At 48.4% G+C, this 18,302-nt stretch overlaps 1 protein-coding gene across 3 annotated transcripts in view; it reads left to right on the top strand.

The window, feature by feature from the left end:
- Nucleotides 1–18,302, top strand: part of LOC117052298 (hexokinase-2) — a 56,093-nt gene that overhangs the window by 11,944 nt on the left and 25,847 nt on the right. For 2 of the 3 annotated variants that reach the window (XM_033159105.1, XM_033159108.1), the window contains exons 1-2: nucleotides 5,795–5,917; nucleotides 17,443–17,605. In XM_033159105.1, the coding sequence (XP_033014996.1) occupies nucleotides 5,855–5,917; nucleotides 17,443–17,605 (226 nt within the window). In that variant the 5' untranslated portion in view covers nucleotides 5,795–5,854. Of the gene's footprint in view, nucleotides 1–5,794; nucleotides 5,918–17,442; nucleotides 17,606–18,302 lie in introns of those variants that run through there. The other variant, XM_033159106.1, reaches the window with a different exon arrangement.

Genomic DNA, 18,302 nt, shown 5'->3' with positions numbered 1-18,302 from the left:
GCTATGGAACTCCCTCCCACAGGAGGCAGTGATGTCCACCACCCTAGGTGGCTTTAAAAGAGGATGAGACAAATTCATGGAGGAGAAGGCTATCAGGGGCTACTAGCCTGGACAGCTCTCCTCTCCCTTCATGCTCAGAGGCAGCAATGCCTCTGAATCCCAGTTGCTGGAAACGAGAGGAGGGGGGGAGTTGCTCTTGTGCTCCGCTCCTGCTTGTGGGCCTCCCATTTGGGCATCTGGTTGGCCAAGGTGAGAACAGGATGCTGGGCTAGATGGATTGGGAGTGAGAGTGTGCCATTCATATTTTATCCATGCAAATCTACCGAGATGCTTGAGGAAAGGGCTTAGCTATCCGCTGTTTGTATGTATCTGATTTGAAATGGGTTTTTAAAAAGTCATTTACAAGCAAAGGGCAGATGTTCTCCATTCTATTGAGCCTGAGTCACGCATTCATTTTGCCTGGGGTTTAGCAGGAGACAGTGAATGACGTAGTGTCATGCTGAAAAGATTAAACGGCATCAGCATCTGTGACAGTAGCAGGCTTGACTTCCAAGGATCTTTCCCTATATAAGGGCCGGATCAGTGTCTGGGTCACCTGAGAACAGGATGCTGAACTGCATGGACCATTCTGGCGATGAATCTCTGCTTGGATTTGGACCACATTAGATTCCGAGGGACTTCACATAAGAACGTGCCTCTTTCCACATCAAAAAGGGCTCCAGCCTGGAACCTTTTTATTTAAAAAATCTGGCAATAACTCCCACTCCCAGCTCTTCTCCTAAACAGTTTTCTTTGGGCAGGGTTCTTGTTTTTGTGTGTGGAGTGTCTTCCAACTGTATGAGTCCACCGCTTTACCTATATGGTTCAGACACACCTCTAATGTCCTCTGGGAGAACAAAGTCTCCCACTCGGTTCTGAGCTAAATGACTTGCCTTAGAGAGTGATTGCGAGGGATTGTAAAACCCAGTCAAGGTGCTGCTGTACAGAAGGCTCCCCAGGAAGTAATAATTCTTCCGTGCCCTTTACAGCATTCAATAAAACTGCATTGAGGCTATATTTAGACAGGACAGATGCCCTGGGAGGGGCTTTTGGATTTGCAGGGCACAGTTCAAGGGAGAGGAAGATGGCCCTTTAAAAGGGGAGAGCTATAAAATTACAAAGTGAATCACCATGAAGAAACTAAATATTTGATTTATTTCTCAGAAAGCAATCAGGGTGGAAAACATATGTTTTTTAAAGCAAACAATACAATTTAACATTTGTAGAAAGAGGCACTTGACCCTTCCAGTGCACACTTTCCAATTGACACTGGATCAGGTGTTGTAGAACTTCCTGCCTGTGGCCCAAAATTGGTTCACAAGTCCATTTTCTCTAAATCATGCTAACGATGGAAAGTGATGGCAGTTGCGGCAGTGGACTGCAAGGACTTGCAGAAGTAGTAGCAGTTGCCAGGACATTGTCCTGTTTGCCTCTGCGTAGTTCCTTCCTTATTTCAGATATTGTGATATATCGATATATCACGATCAAAACAAACAAACAAACAAAAATACTTCCAGTAGCACCTTAGAGACCAACTAAGTTTGTTCTTGGTATGAGCTTTCGTGTGCATGCACACTTTTTCAGATACAGTGAAACAGAAGTCACCAGACCCTTATATATAGTGAGAGAGTGAGATTACTCAGAAGGGTGGTGGGAATGGGTGATTGGCTGATAGGTGTGGAAAATCTGTTGACAACTGTTAACGACTGCAATTGGTCTTACAGGAAAAAGCAAGGGGTGAGATGGCTAAAGATAGCTTTGTATAATGAGATAAGAATCCAATGTCTTTGTTCAGACAGGTCTCTCCGTGGTTTTGAGTTTGATAATGAGTTGCAATTGAGCAACTTCTCTTTCCAGTCTATTTCTGAAATTCCTTTGTATTAAGACAGCTACTTTGAGATCTTGTATAAAATGTCCTGGGAGATTGAAGTGTTCTGCTACTGGTTTCTCTGTCTTGTGATTCCTGATATCAGATATATCATGATGTTTAGCTGGTGATATATTGCGATATTGAAAACCAGTTATCGCCCAGCCCTACTTTAGTGGTTGTGTGTGTGTGTGTGTGTGTCGTCCTGGAGGCAGAGGAGTCACTGTCACCTTCCTATGTAAAAGACGTCCTGGACTCCATAATTTTAAGATGCTGCTCATTGCCAGCTGCACTTTCCATAGGCACTCGTCTTACTTATAAGCTCTGAGACATTTGCTATCCAATTAATCAGCACCCATTATATAAGGTAATTCTATGAAGGTCTATTCTGAAACAAGCTCCATTGAGTTCAATGGGGCTTACTCCCATGCAGCTGTGTATAGTACCTCAGCCTTAATCAACTAATTAACTGGTTAAACATTGCGGCCCTAGGATATAGCGAAACCGCACTCGAGCTCCACCTTTCATGGTATTTTTAACATCTTAAATTGCTGCTAACTTCTTGTTCCCTAATTAAATGCATCCATCTTTGTAGATTATTTCCATAATCAAAACCCCATAAGTGGCCATCAAAATTGGGTAATCATTTCACAGTACTGCAGCTGGGCTGGTTTCATCCTCTTCAATGGATGCTTTATCCACCCCCCCTACATCCTAACACATTTTTTATTTATTTATTTATTTATTTATTTATTGATTGATTGATTGCATTTCTACCCCAGCTCTTCCTGGTCGCCCCCCTCCTTGTTCAGTCCCCCACAACCAGCCCTGCGAGGCAGGTTAGGCTGAGAGGCAGTGACTGGTCCAGAGTCACACCCAGTGAGCTTCATGGCTGAGTGTGGGATTTGAACCCCCGTTTCCCAGGACCTGGCCCAACACTCTAGCCACTAGCTCTCTTGCCAGTGAGTGGTAGGCGGTTACACAGATGAGCAGAGCAGGTTTAAGCTCAGAATTTCACCGTCTTGCGGATACACCACCTGTACCCATTCAGCTTTGCGGGGAAGGAAGAAAACGCAGTGGCTGGCACCCATCCATACTCACGGGGAAGAAGGCAGGGAGCCGAAACGGTAATTAGAGCCAGTCATTGCCAAGATGAGGCAGAACCAACTAGGTTTGTCTTTCCAAGGGCAACCCCAAGACTGAGGAGCAGGAGGAAGCGGACAACCTTGGCCAGTGCCACCCCCTAGAATGGTTGAGGTAAGAAGGCAGGCAGGTAGGTGAGGGCTGGATGAGGGCGACTGAGGTTACTCTACATGCTGCAATGGACCACCAGCCACCACGGCCAGCAATGCTTTAGATCAGATTCTTTGTTTTAAAATTAATAGCACATACTGGTAGTTAGAATTATGGATCTCGCTCCCACAGGAGGTGGCCATCAACCACAAAGATGACTTTAAAAGAGAATTAGCCCCCTCCTCCAAAAATTTGTCTATCGATGGCTGCTAGCCATGATGGCTAAGCTGCGACTTCACAGTCCCAGGCAGAAATGCTTCTGAATGCCAGTCGCTGGAAACTGCAAGAGCGCTCCTGTGCTCGAATCCTGCTTGTGGGCTCTCCACAGGGCTCTGGGTGGCCTGATCCAGCATGCTCCCCTAATGTTCATAACATTATATGGTGTTATTGGGGGTTCAGTGTGATTAAGCACTTTGTGAAGCATGTTATTTAAGAAGCAATTTCATAATATTTTAAATGGATATACACACACAGATAAGAAACGACGTAAAAACAGCGGGTGTGTCCCTGGTCTCCCAGTCAGGGACTACACTGTCCACAAACACTGTTATGGAGGCAGCCAATGCCATTGCCATGATCAGACCCACTGTAAATAGCCACTATTATTGTTGGCATGCTGCTGGTATGATAAGAGATTAAAGGTAAAGGTTAAGGGACCCCTGACCATTATGTCTAGAGGTCCCTTTACCTTTACCTCCCAGGTACTAGTCCAGCATGCTAACCACGACACTGCACTGGTTCTCAATTACACAACTGTGACTACACAATGAGATTATACGACGTTAGTTCAAGCAATTATTATTTCAGATATTCAATGCATCTTCCCCTTCATGGTCCTTACTGCAAATTGTCTGGGGTGGTGGGGAATTTTGGATATAGGTTTTGAAGGCCAAATATGCTATTGTTGTTGCTATTATTAAAATTTGTATACCCCCCCCCTTCATCTGTAGATCTCAGGGTAGTTCACAACATAAAAATACAATATCAAAAATACAAAATGCATGATAAAAATAAATATTACACAACCTGGAATTGACAGCATGTGAATGAACCCACCCTGGAATGTTCTGGTGGTGTGGAAGTGTCCTGTGTCTCTGGCTGAATTTGCCAGGTATGGTCCAATCCCACTTGAAAAATAACTGAGGATATAATTGACAGCTCTGTTCGCATGGATTGCTTGCCCATCCTGTAGAAGGTGTTGCAGAAAGAAAAGGGGAGTGGGAAATTTGTGGGGGTCCCCAAATACTATGTTTGATTGCATGCAAGCTCCTCTGGGACAAAAGCCCTGACCACCATCCCTGACCACTGGCGATGCTGTTGGAGTCCAGCAATCTCTGCAGGGCCACACGTTCCCCATCTTTGCCAAAGAACGTGACAGCACCATAAAAGCTTTCTATTTGGAAGTCTTTTCTGAAAGGGCACCAAAAGCACTTTTAGCTTTCCTTATTTAAGTCATTTTTAATGGAGAATCCATCACGACCCTCAGGGTGCATACTGGAATTTAAAATGGCTTTAAGAACTATTTCGCTCCTCCGCCCTTTGGGCTCCGCAGGGGAGTAAGCTTCACGTCCCCTTCGGAGTTCTGGCCGCGCCTGCCAGCCGCCAATTTCGAAGCGGCGCGTCTAGCCCCGGCGCCGCACTCCGCACGCGCTCAGGAACCCGATGCCGCAGAGCGCCTCCGGAAGGCGGCGATCCTTGCGCCAGCCCCTCCCTGCTCAGACGAGCGTCGTGCGGTTCTGCACGCTCGCCAGCCCCCCCCCCCGGCGGAGTGACGACGCCGGTGGAGGCGGGGCAGCGCAGGGAGAGGGCGGTGCGTCGAGTCCTCGGCTCAACCTGGGTAGCCGGAGCGCCATGTGCGCGGCGGGTCGGAGCCGGATGCGATTCCTGTAGGGGCGCCGACTCTCTCCGAAACGTGGTCGTAGCTAGTTTTCCGATGCTGCACTTGCAGGACAATAAAGAGCTAAAAATCTCCAAAGTGGCCTGTCTGCTGCCGCGCCTTTAGGGCTCCTTTTGCTCAGCCGCTCCACGCAAGATGCCCATACCGAGAAAGTGCCCTCGTGTCCAGGGAGGCGCAAAGGGAAGGGCCGGGTGGGGCATTGGTCCCGTTCCGATACGCACGGCTATGCCCTGCCACTTGTGTCCGAGTAGAAGCGCCTCGGATGGGGCGTGGGGTGTGTGTGCAAAACGGAGCCATGACCCCCAGGACGCGCTGTTTTCCCTTGGGGAGCCTCCGCTGTGTTTATGTTTTTTGCTGTGATTTTAATTGGTGTTAGCCTCCCTGAGCCCGGTTTTTTTTTTGGCTGGGAAGGGCGGGGTATAAATAAAATTTTTATTATTATTATTTATAAAGGCGCGCTGCCGCCTTGGTGGGCCACCGAGAACTCCAAGAAGTCGCCTTCCTCCTCTTCCTCCTCCTCCTCCTCCTGCTGCGAGGTTGAAGCTGCTTTACACACCCTCCGGCCGGGGCCAATGGGAGGCGCCGGGCAGGGCGCGTCACGCGGGAGCCGGCAGGGGAGGATGGCATCGCTGGCGAGCCTCAAGAAGCCACTTTGTTCCAGCGCCGGGTAGCCAGGCAGGGCCGCCTCCGCCTCCGCCTCCGCCTCGTCTCCCTTCACCCGGCTCCGGGGCTCCGGGCCCCACCAGCCTCGCCGCGCCATGATCGCCTCCCACTTGCTGGCGTACTTGTTCACCGAGCTCAACCACAGCCAAGTGCAGCGGGTGAGGGCGCGCCCGGGGCCACTCCGGACGCCCAGCGTAGGGACCGGTCGGGGCTGGGCGAGGGAGCGGGGCTAGCACGGGGGGGCGGCGGCTCTGGGGCCCTTTCAGGAAATGGCTGCGCGATTGGGGGGGGGGCGCCGCTCTGCACGCGCTCAGAGGGACACGCAGAGAACGTTTGCTTGCTTTTTAAGCTGGAGCTTAAAAGCGGGGAATTCCCGTCTGCGCGGGAGACGCGGAGATCTCGTGAAACGGAATCCAGAGGGACCCTCCCGTCTTAGATGGGCTGGGCGGCTCTGGGCGCCCCGTTTCCCGGGACAGGAGGAAGCGGCGGCGGCGGATGCTGCTGCTGCTGCTACGATCTGACTACTGCTCTGGGGGAAATAGGATTGTATTAATGGGTTCTTTGAGCTGCAGTAGGAGATGCGAGGCGCTCTTTCCCGCTTCCACGTGGCCTCCCCCCCAAAAAAAACTCTTAAGTCTGTTCCGTTCTCCAAACTTTCATGTATTGCAGAGAAGAGCGCCACCCACCTCCACGATTCTCTGGAAGAGATGGGGTCCCAATCCTGCTTTTTCCTTCTCGATAGTTACTCCCTTAAGTGGTTCAGGATGGAGGGGGGAAAGTCCGTGCCGTGATACGATTGGAAGGAAGCCGCTCCTCCCCCCCCCCCGGCAGCATTTTGGGGCTACTCCTTCCCCGGCCTCTTCTAGCCTTTATGTTGCCAGGAGCGGGTGGTGGTGATGGAGGGATGATCTCTACCCCCCCCACCCCCGGCAAACAACAAAGGAATCTGTTTTCACTTTAAAATTACGCCCTCCTCCTTGTGGCATCAGCTTCCGTGGACCTCAGCCTCGAGGCAGTAATTTTTAAAAACCCACCTTTTTAGAAGCTTCCTTAGTTCTGAAAACTTTGTTGTTTACAGTTGTGTCTGAGAACTTTAGGCATTGGGGAAAGTCCTTTTTTTAGCCTAGCAACCCTGTGGGGGAGTCTGGTGTGTGTGGTTGGAGCCTCAGGAGCAAGATTAATTGTATTTAAATACAGATGACTTGAGTTTGCAGTACTGTACTGTAGTTTAAAATAATAACACCCCACACAAAGATTTATAGATGTGGACACGCTTCTGCATAGCCTATGCCGATGCAAAGCTTTTGTGTGGTATTTCTTGAGTAAACCTGCACAGGATTGCCACTTGGCTCTGTGCTGGCTTTTCGTTTCCAATGCCCAGGCTTAATCTTGGCAAGGGGCATGTGCAGAGTGGAGTGTAGCTGCCCATAATGATGCAATATGCATCCATTTGGGGGTTTTAGGTGCCTTTAAGGTTTCATGTCAGCCGGATCGTGACCTCTTGGCTATCAAATTTTGCAAATTCCTTTCTGACGCTGAGCAGCAGATGGCCACAGAAGGCAGCCTCTTTCATTTATAGCGTGCTGGTGGCTGCAATGTGCCAACACTGTGTGAGTGCCCACAGCAGCAGCGCTTGGACGTGGGTGACCTGCTGCCAGCAGGACCAGCCCAAACCCTCTGATCCTCAAGGCAGAACATCCACTTTGACCAAGCAGCGTCAGGGACAGGCTGTAGAGCGTCTGCTGTGCATGCAGAAGGTGCCAGGTACAATCTCTGGCATCTCCCAGTCTGAAGCCCCGAACAGTCACTGCCAATCAGTGTCAACAATACTGGGCTGGATGGACCAGTGATCTGATGGCTATTTTGCAGGGAGACATTTTCCTCAGCCTCTTCCCCATCACAGTGAGTGGGGGGACTTGTACGCAGGAGGATTTCCCCCGGGGGGGGGGGTTGCATCCTGGCTCGTATCTGCCTGCCCCCCTCACGACTCTACTTCACAGTGTCCCAGATGTGCTGCCCGCAGAAGCCAATTTGTCCTGCCTGCTGGCGAGTCTTGCTGGCTTGTGTGCAAACAGAGCTGAAGCAAAGCAGCTGTTACCTCCCAACAGGAACTGACGCAAGTGGGACACTTCTGCTTTTGGATGGCTTACTGTGTAGATCAGGGAAGTCCAACTTTACATACCAAGTGGGATATAAAAGCCATGGCTGCACTCTGCCTTGTTGTGCGGTGGTGGAGGGGAAGCAAGGCCAAAATTTGATGCCTGCATGCTGGCTTCCCAAAGCTGAGAAAGCACCAACTAGGCTTTGGGAAGGTGGCATGTGGGCTAGGAGGGGCATAAGATGTTGCTGAGGACTGCCAAAAAAGGTCTCTGCTGCATGGACCACCCAGACCTAGATGAACCCTCAGACAGAGAAACACAGTCTGTCAAAGTTACAGGTAGATAGCCGTGTTGGTCTGCCATAGTAAAAACAAAACAAAACAAAAATTCCCTCCAGTAGCACCTTAGAGACCAACTAAGTTTGTTCTTGGTATGAGCTTTCGTGTGCATGCACACTTCTTCAGATACAGTCTGTCAAAGTCACACAGGGAAAGGGCTTCCTCTGCTGTGCTTTTGATCTCGGGGAAACCTTTTCCACTCCTCTGCTCCATTCCCTTCATTCCAGCTGTTGGACGGTTCCAGCTTTCCTCCTTCCTATGACTCCTGAGTTGCCGAGGAAAAAAAGAGCTGCGGGCATCTCCCCTTTTCCCTTGTGGCCCAGGGCTGACTTGTGAATAGGGCTGGGGTTAAGTTAGGAAATCTTAGTGAGAATTATCAGGGTTTCTGAGGAGGAAAAGATTGGGTTTTTTTTTGCAAAGCAAGGGGCAGGGCAGAGAAGGTTTGCTCTCCTTGTCAGGGACTTCTGAAAAGCTGTTTTGATATTTTCTTCCCTCTTCTCCAGGTTTGGGGTGTGGGAACGTCCTGCTGTGAGGGGAGGGGAAGCATCATCCCTCCACATGTGCAGAAGGGCTTAGAGGTTATTTGACACCAGGCTTAAAGGGGTCTGGAGAAAGAATCTCAAATTGTTTCCAACTATGGCTGAATTCCTCTGCTTCCTTTCATTGTTTACTCTAATTCTTTCTCTCCTCCCTTTTCTTATGCGAGCCTCTAAAATGTTACCCTGGTGTTAATATCTGTCTCTGGAGGAATGTGACTGCAAATATGCCAACACTGCATAATTTGTATCTCCTTTTCTGACCTTGGGTTGAGAAATAACAAATGGAGAGCTCATGTGATCTCTTTCTATTGCCACGAGAGTCGCTGCAGTTATGACAAAGATCACAGATAGCATCAGAGTTGGCTCCCTCTGATTAGAGCGTCCTTTGCACACCTGCTGACCTCCAGATGTTTCCGACTGCAACTTGAATCTGCACCAGGGGACACAGCAACATCCTGCAACCATGCGGACTGGTGGGAATTGTATTCTGGGGAACCCTCGAACCTTATCAAGAGAGGATGCCTTCTTCCTTGGTTGAGTGCTCATTGACTCACTCCTCCATCCTCATCTGCCCATCCAAAGCTGCAAGCAGCCATTTACATGTGGGTGAAGTTGATGGTAATTGTAGTCCAAGAGCATTTGGAGGGCACCAGTTGGTGAAGGATGTTCTGTGCCAGGGGTCCCCAAACTAAGGCCCGGGGGCTGCATGCGGCCCAATCGCCTTCTCAATCCGGCCCGCGGACGGTCCGGGAATCAGCATGTTTTTACATGAGTAGAATGTGTCCTTTTATTTAAAATGCACCTCTGGGTTATTTGTGGGGCATAGGAATTCATTCATATTTTTTCCCCAAAATATAGTCCGGCCCCCCACAGGATCTGAGGGACATTGGACCGGCCTCCTGCTGAAAAAGTTTGCTGACCCCTGTTCTTTGCAGATGAAGATGTAGCCAAGGGATTGTAGCAACACTGGCATTCTTCTTTTTGATCGTTTACTTAGTTGCAACTTGGGAACAGCATGTATGCCACAGCCTGGCCATTCCTTTGATCTTGTTAATTGCTGCACCCTGTGAAATAATAGTTTGTCCCTCCTTGTTGAGGGGAGAAGGGTCTGAGCTTTTAACTATTTCCTGTCCAAAGTGGGTCACTTTTGGAAGTGATTCTTCCACTTAAAATGGACCATGCCTGCAGCAACCAGATCTCATTTGGATATGTGTAGTTTGGGACACAAAAAATAAGGAGGCAGAAAAGAATTGGGGGGGGGGGTTGGGGGAAGGCACCCCCCTTCTTTTTGTTCAGGACAAACCCGGCAAACCAAACTGCTGAAGAAGTGTGCATGCACACAAAAGCTCATACCAAGAACAAACTTAGTTGGTCTCTAAGGTGCTACTGGAAGGAATTTTATTATTTCTTATTTTGTTTTGCTTGAACCTCAGTGGTGCTTCCTACCTTCCATGCAGCACCAGTGGAAGAAACTTTGGGAAAGTATTGCATGCAATTTGTAGAGCCCTTAGTGCAGTCAGAGACATGGAACCCCCAAAGGGCATCATTTTGAGGGAGCCCATGCATCCTTGTTGGCGCATTAGAAAAGGTTGGAGAGCACTTGATGGCATCAAGTGAGTCACTGCTCTTATGTAATGAGGGGCGAAAAGTCCCAGATTCTTCTAATCCATTGGGTTAGGAATGCGGGTGGCACTGTGATCTAAACCACTGAGCCTCTTGGGCTTGCCAATCAGAAGGTCAGCGGTTCGAATCCCGGCGACGGGGTGAGCTCCCATTGCTCTGTCCCTGCTCCTCCCAACCTAGCAGTTCGAAAGCACGTCAAAGTGCAAGTAGATAAATAGGGACCACTGTGGCTGGAAGGTAAACAGTGTTTCTGTGTGCTCTGGTTTCTGTCATGGTGTTCTGTTGCGCCAGAAGCAGTTTAGTCATGCTGGCTACATGACCTAGAAAGCTGTCTGTGGACAAACGCCATCTCCCTCGGCCTGAAAGCGAGATGAGCGCCACAACCCCATAATCGCCTTTGACTAGACTTAACCGTCCAGGGGTCCTTTACCTTACCTTTTACCTTAATCCATTGTGTTATTCAGACTTGACCTAGAAGCATCTTGGAAGTACCAGAAGTGGGTAAGGCTATATTAGAGGGACCTGATTGACCAATTGCAGTTTTATTGTGGTTGGTGGAAACCAGCCATTTGCTGCTTCCAAAGAAAGAGGTGGACAGGGTTCCAAAGCTGTAAACACAAATCTCAGCTCAGTTGGTAGAATATGAGACTCTTAATTCCAGGGTCATGAGTTCGACCCCCATGTTGGGTGAAAATGTCCTTCATTGCAGGGGGTTGGACTAGATGACCCTCGTGGCCTCTTCCAATTCTACAATTCTATGGTTCTATTTTCCAGCTTTCCCCAGGATCTTTCCAGTTCAGAATCCCAGTTCCTCATGAACTGCCCTTGGGATGTGCCTGTTGAAACACTGCAACCATGTTATATAAGTCACTGACTTTTGTTGTTGAGCTATAAACTCGGTTTATAGCAAGGGATTCTGTAATGTTTTTCCTCTTTTCTTAATTAATACTTGCCAGCGTTTAGGAAAAGGAATTTCCCCAGCCCGTACTTATGAATGTGACTCATGGACATTTATGCTCTTGCAGAAGTTGCACCTTAAACTGATGCAATTTGAGGTGGAGGAGATGCAAAGGAAAGTCAGTGGGAGACCTCTTTTGGCTTACAGTTTCTAGCAATCCAGGGCACCCATTTGTGTTTACATTGCTGGGATATTCCCAAAGAGGGCACCTGCATTGGCATACCTAGATCACTCTCAAAGTTGAGTTTCATTGCCAAGAAGTTTAGCATCATTGAGCAGAGTCTGCGGAAAGGGCCTGTGGATGAAGTCATCCATCCACAGAATAGTTTCCATAATTAGAAGCACACTTACTAGTGAGTAAACCCCTGAACTTTGTGAGAATTTGAAGGTAAATGTGCATAGGGTTGTGCAGTGAAGCAGCAATTGTATGCAGACTTAGCTTTGGAGCAAGCCCAATTGAACTAAGTGATATTTACTTCTGAGTAAACATGCGTAGAGTTGGACTATAATAGATCCTCGCTGTGCCTCAATGTTTGCCTGTTCTCTCTAAAGCTAATGACATGGAGTAGTGATTTTGGCTGAGGGAATCAAGCAAGCCAGCAAGTTGAGACAGGATCTGAATCCAAGACTTTCAAAATCTAAACCCTTCCTGGCAGAACCCAATCAATACCTACAAAGGTTTGTGGGTCTATAGCAGGTTGATTAGCTTGTCAGGGTAGATCTTAAGTTCAAATCTGCTATTTAACTTGGTAAGTCTATCTACGTTTGACGAAGAAGCACACAAACTATTTTTGGAAAACCAAATGATTTTAATTGTACCTTCTGGAAATATTAGGTAATGCTAAACAACAGCTGCATGTAATTGGCAATCGTTTTTAATGATTTCTATGCAATTTTACACACATTGTAGGCCTACTTACCAAGCAAGACTAAATTATATTAATTGAACCAAAATATATTTTGCATTCCCAAGTCACGTTGCAACTTTTTAGCACCCCTCATTTTTGGAAGTTGAAAAATTCAACATGCCCTATTCATGTAGGGTTCTCTCCTGGGCCGACCTGCAGATGATGGGGATTGAGCTTGGGGATTGGCAGTGGCTGCTCTCCCTGCAAAAGGTGTGTCTGAATGTCATGAGGCTGCAGCAGGAGAGCCCAGGCTTCTGCTTGGTAATTGGTTGCTAACTCTCTGTCCCAGCTAAGAGTTCAGACACAGGCTATGGTGCTAACTGAGGGTGGAGATGAACCAGAGGAGGGAGGAACCGGACAAGCAGGAAAGTGACTCATGTTCTGCTGTGAAAGGACTTTGGGTAACTGTCATGCTTCATTCAGGAAGCCACAAGCAGGCCCAGCTTCTTCAGCCCTTGCTGGAGTAGGAAGTGATCTAAAGGCCCCTGGCACCCCCTCCAAGGCTGTCTGTGCTTCTCAGGATTGATCTAAATCAGGGGTTAGCAACCTTTTTCAGCAGGGGGCCGGTCCACTGTCCCTCAGACCTTGTGGGGGGCCAGACAATATTTTGAAAAAAAATATATGAACAAATTCCTATGCCCCACAAATAACCCAGAGATGCATTTTAAATAAAAGCACACTTTCTACTCATGTAAAAACACCAGGCAGGCCCCACAAATAGCCCAGAGATGCATTTTAAATAAAAGGACACATTCTACTCATGTAAAAACACGCTGATTCCCAGACTGTCCGCGGGCCAGATTGAGAAGGCGATTGGGCCGCATCCGGCCCCCGGGCCTTAGGTTGCCTACCCCGACCTAAATCTTAGCTTGCTCACCTATGCTTAACGTGTGGACCGTGGTGGGGCACCCTCCAGGAAAATACCATAACTGTCAGAGCTCCTCCTCTTTAGCATTTTAAGGATAGTGTGGAACATTAATATGCCAGGATATATTGGTTGTTTGGGGCCAATTTATCTTTCAGAGAGGGGCAGAGGGTTATTATTATTACTAATTATTATTATTATTATTATTTTTAATGAGGCTCCGAAGAGCTCAACTTAACCCGACGCCGAAGAGCTGTGTGGCTCTCCAAGCAGTGCTCAAGACCACCAAGCTGATGCAAGAAAACAGCAGTTCTCAGAAGGGGTTTTAGCTGTGCCAGCCCCACATTTACTGGCCCACAATATCGAATGTTGATCGGGCTGCAGTCACCTTTCAGCCATCAGGGGAACTTTTGTTGGGACACATGGCTCTGAGACCCAGCTGTTCTCAGGGTGTGGGTGTGCAATGTGTTTCTCCACATGGTTTCCCTAATTCCTGCCCACTGACTTATGCGGGACAGTGGGTTGGTGGCCGCATCCGAAGGACCGGGCGAGTGACGCATGGCTTGTTTTGCCGTCTTTCTCCATACTTTTCCCATGAGCATTTCTGCGGCTGTTCCAAATGGGCTTTGGGAGGCTGCTCCACAAACCTGGGATGCGCCTGAGAGGCAGCAGCGCAAAGTTAACAAGAACGCTATTGTTCATCTTTGCCGTTTAATAGCAGAGCAGAGCCACAAGCACCACATGTGATTCCTGTGTTTTTAATTTTGGCAATGTTTCCTTGATTTTGCACAGAACAGCAGAAGGCCAGATTTACAAGAAGAAGATGACACACTTCTTCCCCCTTGAGTTGGCCCTGTGGAAATACTCCATAACTCCTGGCATGGGACAGGCTGGTTGCCTTGAAAGATACGTGAAATGGGAGAAGGCAAGACTTACAGGAAGCAGCCTGTCTTCCAACAAGTGCACGCCCCCCTCATACTCAGACCGGCAGAAGATTGTGAAAGCCACGCCCATAGTTCCTGTTCTGTGTCATTTTTGCTCCTACATGTGTAGAGAAATGTGGTTTGTTCTGCAGGCACGTCTTGCCCTGCCCCTTGGTTGTCTGCGTCATCTCTGAGATGGGGCGGCGGCAGCAGCAGTGCCTGCGTAACACAAGGAGGCATTTGGAATTTTTGCATTGTATTGTATGGAGAAAGTAGAGGAAAGTTTTTCTCCCTCTCATAACAGTAGCAACTGGCTAGCCCCTCCCGCTTTCTTAGGTAGTTAAGCAGAAGAGTTTATTTATGGCATTAATATCCCTCCTTTTTCTCCAAGGAGTACGTGGTCCACCCCCTCCTCATTTAATCCCTACAACAACCCAGTGAGGTAGGTTAAGGGGCTGTGACTGACCTCCCAGGCCCTAGTCCGACACTCTAACCACTACTCCACACTGACTTCACATAGTACCTCTGCTATGGGGCAGCTATATAAATAATACAGGTTAATAAATAATGCGGAAAGCAAAATGTCATTCAGAGAAGGATCTGAAATATTTTCCTTGAAGCTTGAATTTGTTTGATTCTGGATTGCTTTTTGGTGTTTCAGTGTGTTGTAAACCACTTTGGGATTCTTTCTTTAAAACATAAAGCAGTGTAGAAACTAAATGAATAATAATAACAATAAGAAATCTCACTGGGGGAGGGGGGAAATGGTGCCGTGAGATTCCTTCATGGCACCTTAGGTTTCAGGTGCTATTTGGTAATTAGATTATAGATCTGAGTTTCTAGCACTGCTTTCGTTCTTATGGTGGGCTGCTCTTCCAGCTCCCACCAGTGTGACGCCCTCTCATTGCTTCCACTTGCGCTATGACACGCACACACTTGTGGCTGAGAAGGCTCTCTTAAGAGGCAGCGATTGCGCAGGCTGCACCTGTTGGAATTCCTTCCTTGGGAGAGGGTGACTTTCTGCTCCCTGGGTGTCAATTGGCCATTCATGTCTCCCTTTTCCTCCTGTGCAGGGCAGCTTTTTCTAAGCCTTGCCTTGTGTTTGCTTAACCTGGCAGGCCTTCCGGGGTTTTTCTGCGTTCAATGATTTCCTTATTGGAAGTTGCCCAGACTAAGCCGCAGCAAGGACAGAGTTTCCCCTTTCATTGACATACTGTATATTGTGTCTCTGTGGGGTTGCAGCATAGGGAATTTGAGATCCGGGTAACCTCAACCTCCAGCTTAGTTTTTAACTCTTTCAGCTGTGGGGATCTTTTCTGTAAAACTACCTCGTGTCATGAGGGAGGAATTCAGAAGCCAAGGCCTGGATAGGATCTTTCATTCCTTGACCTGCCTTCCCCATGAGTCCTGCTTTCTGGTCTCTGCCTCATAGCTCTCCAACTTCCATGCTCTTGCCCTCATCTTCTGCCCTGACTCGTGATCCCCGATAGCTCTCTTTTGTAGAAACCTGGATCTGTGAGGCAGAATGCAGGGTGCAATATTAAGTCAATATTTACACGGCTGTTTAATAACTAGCCCTGATACGGAATCAGACAAGCAAGCTGGATCAGTTCCTCTGAACCACATGCTGTGGTGCGGTCATTAATTTCCGTGGATATATACTGAATAGGGCCTAGCTGGATGCAATCGAGGGCACTCTGCCTTCTGCAACCTGGCGCCCTCCAGATACTTTGAACTACAACTCCCATCAGCCCCAGTGCTATATGGACAGGGGTAGGCAACCTGGTGCCCTCCGGATGCTGTTTGTTACTTCCCATCATCCTTGAGCACTGGCTATGCTAGATGAGATTGAACCTGCGACCTTCTACATGCAAAGCAGGTGCTCTGCCACTGAACTACAGCCCTTCCTCTCATACTTCTGTTTCTTTACCTGCTTCTGTTCCCCACTCAGCCTCTGCCAAGCTGATGGGCCAGACAAGATTTGGCCATTTGTCCACATTGCTCAATACCTTTTGTAAGAAGAACAGTTTGTTTTTCAATGTTTTGTTGTTAGAACAGGAAGCATTCTCAGTACAGTGGTACCTCGGGTTAAGAACTTAATTCGTTCTGGAGGTCCGTTCTTAACCTGAAGCACCACTTTAGCTAATGGGACCTCCCGCTGCCGCTGCACCGCCAGAGCACGATTTCTGTTCTTAACCTGAAGGAAAGTTCTTAACCTGAAGCGTTATTTCTGGGTTAGTGGAGTCTGTAATCTGAAGCGTCTGTAACCTGAGGTACCACTGTACTCAACAGGCTTGATAAAAAAAACCAGGTAAAGGACCCCTGACAGTTAAGTCCAGTTGCGAACGACTCTGGGGTTGCGGCGCGGAGCTCATCTCGCTTGACTGGCCGAGGGAGCTGATGTTTGTCCGCAGATAGTTTTTCCGGGTCATGTGGTCAGCATGACTAAGTCGCTTCTAGCGAAACCAGAGCAGCGCACGGAAACACCGTTTACCTTCCCGCCGGAGCACTACCTATTTATCTACTTGCACTTGATTTGCTTTCCCAGCAGGAGCTGGGACCGAGCAACGGGAGCTCATCCCATCGTGGGGATTCAAACCGCTGACCTTCTGATTGGCAAGCCCTAGGCTCTGTGGTTTAGAGCACAGTGCCACCTGCGTCCCTTTAACAGGGTTGATACTTTTGGTAATTGTAGAGACAAATGGATCAACACTTCCCCCCAGTGCTGAGATTTCAGATGGTGCAGATAGGCATGGTTTTATTCTGAAGGCTCACTTTAAAAACCCAATCCTGTCTAGTGCAGCACCCTGCCATTGCAGTGCACAACCACTTGCTGATTCTGGGAAGCCCCAGAGCCAAGCCCCACAGCAGCATTTGTCCTTGCTTTGCTTATCAACAGCTGGTCTTCAAAGACATGCTGCCTCCAATAGGGGAGGCAGAATGTAGCCAGCATGCCTGGCACCCATTGCCAGCCCTATCCTGTGTAAAACATTGGCCACTTTCCTAGAGGCATATACTGGTAGATCCCATGATCAGCTTTCCAGCTTTCACTATCTTTTGACGTGGGTAATAAAATGCATCGCGCCCTTTTCTCCTGAGGCAAGACGGCCCCTGGCAGACCCAGAGGCTCCCAACCGGATTCCAACCAAGCAGCGGTTGGGCAGCTCTAGGTTTCGTCAGTCTCTGAAATGTTCCGTCTTTGTAGCGTAGCACATAAAAGGACAAGCTCATAGGAAACACAGGTCCATGTATAACAGCAGACCTGTTGCAACAAGCTTTCCTGGGATTCAGGAGAAGGGGTCAGACCTCTCTCATGGCATCTCTGAGAGGCTTGTGGTGGACTGAGATCGCCGAAGACTCGAGGATTAGCGCTGTTGCGACGTCTCTTTCAAATGCCAAATTGACCTCACTTTCCCCTCTCCTCCCCCAGATTGACAAATACCTCTACCACATGCGGCTTTCAGATGAAACCCTGCAGGAGATCTCAAATCGGTTCCGGAAAGACATGGAGAAGGGCCTTGGGGCAGATACCAACCCTACAGCCTCCGTGAAAATGCTGCCGACGTTTGTGAGGTCCACCCCAGATGGAACAGGTAAAGGGCCACCGCCCAGGAAAGGGTTAAATTTCTGAGCTCTGGCACCCGTCTTGATCGACAATGCTCAGCTTTGAAAGATCATGGCACCATGGACTTGGAAAGGACCCACAGGGTCATCTAGTCCAACCCCCTGCAAGGCAATGGGAGGTGACGATTAAACAGGAGAGTGTCTCTGAGCACGTGCCAAGTGTTTTTTCCTCTATGTAACTGAGACTGTTGGCAGACTTGCTTCTCTGCAACCACTGGCCACTTTCTAAGGAGACAGGCCTGACCTTCAGGCTCTGAAGCCTGCAGTCCCCCAAGGGTGGGGTGAGCTTCCAAATAACTCTGTTCCTTTCTGGTCTCCATTGCTGGTCTCTTGGCCCTCGTCCACTTAATAGTTTCAAATTCAAGAAAGAAAATAGTTTTCAGGGAGCTGAAAGGAATTTAGGAAGTTTTTATTTATGTATTTGTTTTATACCCCACCTTTCCTCAAGTTCAAGGTGGCAAACATGGTTTCCCCCTCCCCATTTTGTTCTCACAACAATCCTGTGAGGTAGAACAAAATAAAATAAAAAATTCCTTCCAGTAGCACCTTAGAGACCAACTAAGTTTGTTCTTGGTATGAGCTTTCGTGTGCATGCACACTTCTTCAGAAAGAAGATGAAGATGATGAAGAAGTGTGCATGCACACGAAAGCTCATACCAAGAACAA

This window comes from Lacerta agilis, chromosome 8, assembly GCF_009819535.1.
Source record: "Lacerta agilis isolate rLacAgi1 chromosome 8, rLacAgi1.pri, whole genome shotgun sequence".
NCBI lineage: Eukaryota > Metazoa > Chordata > Lepidosauria > Squamata > Lacertidae > Lacerta > Lacerta agilis.
Note: the sequence above shows the minus strand (reverse complement) of the source record. Positions and strands in the feature narration are given on the sequence as shown.